This window comes from Mandrillus leucophaeus, unplaced genomic scaffold, assembly GCF_000951045.1.
Source record: "Mandrillus leucophaeus isolate KB7577 unplaced genomic scaffold, Mleu.le_1.0 Scaffold1417, whole genome shotgun sequence".
NCBI classification, from domain to species: Eukaryota; Metazoa; Chordata; class Mammalia; order Primates; family Cercopithecidae; genus Mandrillus; species Mandrillus leucophaeus.
Genome location: NW_012101385.1, coordinates 205196 through 211651, shown reverse-complemented (window position 1 = coordinate 211651; position 6456 = coordinate 205196). Strand labels below are relative to the sequence as shown.

The following is a 6456-nucleotide window of genomic DNA, read 5'->3' as shown; positions in this document are numbered from 1 at the left end:
TAAGATTAGATAAGGTAACTATAGGTTGTATATAAGGTTAGGGGTGGGAAATTTTACTAAAAATTTTTGAATATGATGGCATAGATTAAAACATTGTACAGAAGCTGTATAATGAAATTTTTTTTACCAACGAAGGATACCTTTTAGAATTTACTTTCGATATATTCTTTATATTGTGCTAGAGTACAGAAACAAAAATATGCTATTAAATACTGATAAATGCATGCTTGTAAATTAATCTTGATGAAGCTATAGGTGAGGGCACCACTGCACAGCTGTGCCCTGGAGCCAGAAATGATGTTAGAATTATTAATACTTCCCCCTCCCCATATGCATCAACTGAAATTGTAAGTACATCTGAGCTATGTGGTATCATGTATAAATAACAGTGATGATGATAGTTTTAATAATAATACAGAATCTATTTTCTTAGTAATTTGCCTTTTACAAAATAAAATGTACATATATTATTTTAATCACTAATTTAGTATTTTATCAAAGATTATAATCATAATTTTCTTGCCTTGATAAAAGATAATGTGCAAATCAAGTTGAATATATTTTAGACTTAGATATTGAATTTATTTTAAATATTTTTTAATATAAATGACTTAACTTTGTACTATTTACAAGATAACCCAAAACAGTATTTATATTTTATATTTTTGTGTCAGTAAACTTTTCTTTGGTAAGCAATTGATCCAACTCATGGGCAACCTTATTGGTAAATTAATACATGTCTAACTAAGAGTAACACATGTCTAACACTTAGTAGGTAGCAACCCCAGGGAGATGGGACTACAAGGAACAGGGACCTATTCTTCACAATAGAAGCTAAACGAAAGTAAAACTAGTAAAAGCAGCCCAGGACATATTCTGGTTATTGCAATTGATGTATTGTAATCTGTATTTGTTGTGTGTGTGTGTGTGTGTGTGTGTGTGTGTTTTGAGATGGAGTCTTGCTCTGTCATCCAGGCTGCAGTACAGTGGGGTGATCTTGGCTCATGTCATATTAGTAAATATTAAACCTCTTCTCTTCTCTTCTTTTTGAGATGTAGTTTTGCTCTTGTTGCCCAGGCTGGAGTGCAATGGCACAATTTTGGCTCACTGCAACCTCTGCTTCCCTGGTTCAAGCGATTCTCCTGCCTCAGCCTCCCGAATAGCTGGGATTACCGGTGTATACCACCACGCCTGGCTAATTTTTGTATTTTTAGTAGAGATGGGGTTTTACCATGTTAACCAGGCTGGTCTCGAACTCCTGACCTCAGGTGATCCACCTGCCTCGGCCCCCCAAAGTGTTGGGATTACATGAGCCACCATGCCTGGCCAGTAATCTGCAAATTTGAATGGCAAATGAGAGCAAGCTCTGCACCTCCACTTTCTCCCAAAAAAGGCCTTTGTAGGAATTTAGCAGTCACCAAGCCACAATCCAAGAGCCATGCCCAACACATGCACTGCCACATGCACCATGGAGAAGAAAGACTGATGTGATTATGACCTACCCTGGGACGCAGCTGTTGGGGAAAGAGGGAGATTATCACTCATTTTTACAGACTCCCACTAACCTCACTTGTCAAATAAATGCTCATTTCAACATTCTGGGTGTAATCATTGTGGTTATTTCAATGCACACAGTCGGGTAATTTATAGGAGAGGAACAAATAACCTGTTTCAACTGCTGAAATTGGCTTATCTCCAACCCATAGCTCTAGTTCTGAAGGCAAATAAGAGACAAATCAAGTATAACAAGGCATGTTTTCTTAAATCGTACTGCATGTATACATCAGGTAGAAATCCACACCTATACTGATTTCCAAGAAAGAGGAGCACCAGTTTCCTCACTCTCTCAGGTGGTTTATCTGCTATGTCTTAGCAGGTGGCTTTTTCTAGCAAAATCTTGATTAGACAGCATCTTCTTTGAGCCAGGGTCATGCTTTAAGGGGTGTTTTCTTTTTTAAAAATAACTTTCATTTTAGTTTCAGGGGCGCATGTGCAGGTTTGTTATACAGGTAAACCCATGTCATGGGGGTTTGCTGTACAGATTATTTCATCACCCAGGTACTAAGCCTAGTACCCAATAGTTATTTTAGGGGGTGTTCGTATATTCGCACAGTTGTTTTTCTTTCATTCTAGACACCAGATGGTATTTTGTCTAGAGTAGGACATAGATTACTCTAATTATGTAGATTGAAAAAATTGTGATTATTAACTTGGACTTTGAATACAACTCACAGTATATGGGACTTGTGGTTTTTATACTTGTTATTGCATCTTTTATTTTTAGTTTCTTCAGTGTAACTACAAACTCAAATGTTCTTTAATCGCTATCTCCTGACTGACTTGTTTTCTGTGTTTGTCACAGTTAAGCCATGCCTGTCAATGGAGTCTTCTTCTCAATTAGCCTTTATATGACTTACAGAGCATTTCTGAAAACATCAGTGACGTTTTCAGATAGGGCTATCTTGCTTCTTGTGTCACAAAATCTAGTTCTCTAGCCATCTTCAACTCCCTGGGCTAGAAGTAGTTCCTTTTCATGAAGAAAAGTACCGAGCCTCCCCCATCTTGGGTGGCAGACCAGCATGTTCCTTTTGATTCTGTATGATTTCTTGATTGAACTAGAAAGATTACAGAACAGTGCTGGGTTTTTCAGGATTAGAATAGAAATGATTCATAAGTTCATATATGAATGTAACATTTTCTCTAATTTTAAGGAGGTACTTTCTTTTCTTGCTCTGATACTTGTTTCACAGTCAAGCCTTACTCATTTTCTCCTTTTGTGTGCTGCTAGTGGGACTGCCAACTAAGTTAGCACTAATTCATTTAACAAATAGTTATGGAAGACCTACTATTATGCAGGCCCTTTATGTCCTGTGAATTGGAAATATACCAATCAACAACAACAAAAAAGTCACTTATGTGGTTGTTAAGAGAGTTGCTGGCCAATTTGCCAGTCAGCATCAATACTGGCTGAATAGAAACACATTGTCAGAGAACAAGGCAGGCAAAATCCTGTCCTGTCCTCAGAGAATCATAGATTTGCAGCTTTTGCGTAGAAAGATTTTTGCCTGGGTTTGGGAGTCACTGTAAGACATACATCAAGAGCCTCTCAGTGAGTGCCAGCAATGTATTCCAGACCAATTAAGTAATAAAAATCCCTGAGGGTGGCCCACAGGCATCAATGTTTTTTTACAGCTCCCACATTAACTGCAATGTGCAGTAAAGGTTGAAAACCACTGTATTAGAGTTCAAAATAATACAAATAAATTATGTAATATATTTTACTGTGGATATATTTTTATGAGACAAAGGATTTTACCAAAGGAAGAATTAATGAAAAGAATTTCCCTCCTACTCTCCGTCTTATTTTTTTTGCTATTTTCCATCTTTTTTACTATGTTTTTCATTTCAGTTGATAAGAGCTTATTCGGAATCAAATAGCCAGGAAGGCATTGGAAACCAAGCTCAAAAGTTCAGTAAAACAGCTCAGATAGAGGAATAACTTTGGTTTGTTTGCATACGCTTTTACATAATTGTGTAAAATCATCTCCCTTTTTGTCTATTTCTTTAAGAAATCCTAAAAGCTTCAAGACCCAAGCCAACTGTCATTATCTTCATGAAACTAGAATTAGTTATTGGCCATAGATTTTATAACACCCTCCTCTGTGTTGTAATTACATTTTGATCAAACTTTGATTACATTCAGTAGTAAAAGCACAATTTAATGTTGCTTTTTTTCACTACTCTGTGAGCTTTTTGATGCTTCTTTTTATTACACTTAATTCATCTAAAGTAGAATCGGAAATATGATGGAGTTTAATGAAACAAATGAATAATACACATATTATAGAGGTTATTTTTAGATAGTTCTTTTAAAATTAAAATATTCAAATCCAAATGGTATTGACTTTCAGTTGAGGAGGAAATTACAAATCAGTGTAAAGAAATCTGCTGGGTATTTGCATACCTGACTTCGCCCTTCTAGATGTCCTCACAAATTGGAAACTGCTGACAGTACCAATGATAACTTGGCCCATTTACTATATTTACTGTTTAACTTGTAAGTCAGTAGCTGATTAAAAATAATGTTAAAGTTTTTTTTTTTAAATTAAGATATGTGAGACTGGATCTTCTTGCACATATTTCAGGCCTACTAGTGAGATGAATATTAAAAAAACCAGAAAGATATTTTGTGAAGATAAGTGAGATGGCATCAAACAGAAGATCATTCTGAGTTACTGTAAACATTTTAAATATAAATCTGAAAATCATCAAGTTGGATATTACCCTGCAACATTTTGACAGCAAAAGTATCAGTGAAACATAGTATTAGCTTTCTGGATTTGCTTCTACAGAAATGCCACCTGGAATTGGAAATACCTTTCTGATAGTAATGATGGGAGAATTCATAATCTGAATGTTAGGGAATGGGTTCATTGTACTAGTTAACTGCATTAACTGGTGAGGAGTCAAATGATCTTATCAGCCGACTGCATCCTCACCAGCCTTGCTATCTCTAGAATCAGTCAACTTTGGATAATACTACTTGATTCATTTTTAATAGCATTATGGCCACATCTATATGTCTTCAACAAACTAGTAAAATTTATTGGTATTTTGGGGGCACTGACCAATCACTTAGTTACCTGGCTTGCTGCCTGTCTTAGTGTTTTCTACTTCTTTAAAATAGTCAATTTTTGCCACCCCTGCTTCATCTGGCTGAGATGGAGAATTAGCAGAGTGCTACTTATACTCCCACTGGGGTCTTTGTTCCTACTGGTTTTCAACCTTGCATTAACAGGTGGACTTAGTGACTTGTGGATTAACAGCTACACAACTTATGAAAGAAACTCAAGTTGGTCTTTAGATGTAAGGAAAATTCTATATTGTAATGTCTGGATTCTTGCCAGTTTGATCTACTTAATTTCCTTTCTTCTGTCCCTGATCTCACTGCTCCTTTTAATTCTGTCCTTGATAAAACGTATCAGGAGTTTGCAGCTCAACACCATGGGTCCAAGGAATCTCAGAATGAAGGCCCATAAGAGGGCCGTGAAAATGAAAATGAAAATGAAAATGAAAATGAAAATGAAAATGAAAATGATGGTGTCTTTCCTCCTCTTCTTTTTGGTTCACTTTGCTTCTCTCCTACTAACAGGTTGGATTTTCCTTGTACAGCAGAAATAGCAGGTCAATTTCTTTGTCTTGTTGACATCAATTATTTTTCCTTCAAATCACTCATTTGTCCTAATTTTGGAAAACCACAAGCTGAGAGGGACTGCTGTGGAACTACTGTGGCATCTTAAGTGCTACCTAAAACGAGTGAAAGCTTTAGTTTCGTAGACTTTTCCAGATTTTTCTATATTCCAGAGGAATTAATGAGAACACATTGAAGATGTATTTTAGCATGTGTTTTTCACCCGGATTATTTTAAGGTATAAGTGAGCATCACAAAATTTCCCTAGAATGGCCTATAAATGAACAATTTACTCATAAAGTCAGCCAATGTAATACTAGATTTTTAAAAAAGTAAGTCTCATTGTCATTTTAATATTTGCTAGTAACAAGGAAATATTTGAGACTTAATATAAATATAAAATATATAATGCAACATGTTTTATTTTATATGTGCTGGCAAATGTGTGATGACATTCATATGTGAGGGAAAAAAAAGTAGTATTTGGAAATGGTTCTAAATACCATAAGAGCCTAATATCTACTCCAATTTTTATAACACTAAGTAAAAGACATTAAGAACTAAAAATGTTGAAAGCATATAATCTCATAACAATAGATGTAACTTTTAAAACAAAAGATAATTATCTCATTAGGACCCTAGCTAGGAATTCAAGCTATCATACTTTTGTAGGATAAGTGCAAAATCAACTGAACTTCTAAAAAGAAGTTGAATACTTATCCCTATGTCCATAATGATGCTTCTATTTTTACTTGATAGGATCAAAACCACACTTTGACACAAGATCTCTGTGTGTGTGCACATGTGTAATGATATATTTTTGTCATACCATGAATACTAGTGTGTCACATCAGAGAAAACTAACACAACCAACTCACTAAGAATAAGAACATAAAGGAAAATTTATAAGAGAATGTCACATATTTGCATATATTTTAGGCATGTTTGCATTTCTGTATAGTTCTAGGTTGACTTTTACAATAAAATAATTTAAAGTAACTGAAAATGTATAAAATATATAATCTTAAGGCCAGTACAGGCCTATACAGACATTTAGATTTTTAAAACTTCATTCATTCTTAGATACTGTATAATAAATTTCCTAATGATTATCATGGACATTATCTTGCTTTAGAAAGGGCAACATTAAAATCACACTGGCTACATTTAGGTTCAGATCGTGAGGATAATTTGGTTTGGAATTACTCCTTTCAGTAAACAAGTTAAATTCCCTTCCCCTTTTCCTTCCCCTTCCCCTTCCCCTT

General features: G+C 35.0%; 1 protein-coding gene across 1 annotated transcript; it reads left to right on the top strand.

The window, feature by feature from the left end:
* The first annotated feature begins 4470 nt into the window (after positions 1 to 4470).
* Positions 4471 to 5181, top strand: LOC105535124 (putative taste receptor type 2 member 12). The gene has a single exon (XM_011974131.1). It carries the CDS (start codon positions 4471 to 4473, stop codon positions 5179 to 5181), a length of 711 nt encoding a protein of 236 aa, XP_011829521.1.
* Positions 5182 to 6456: the final 1275 nt, after the last annotated feature.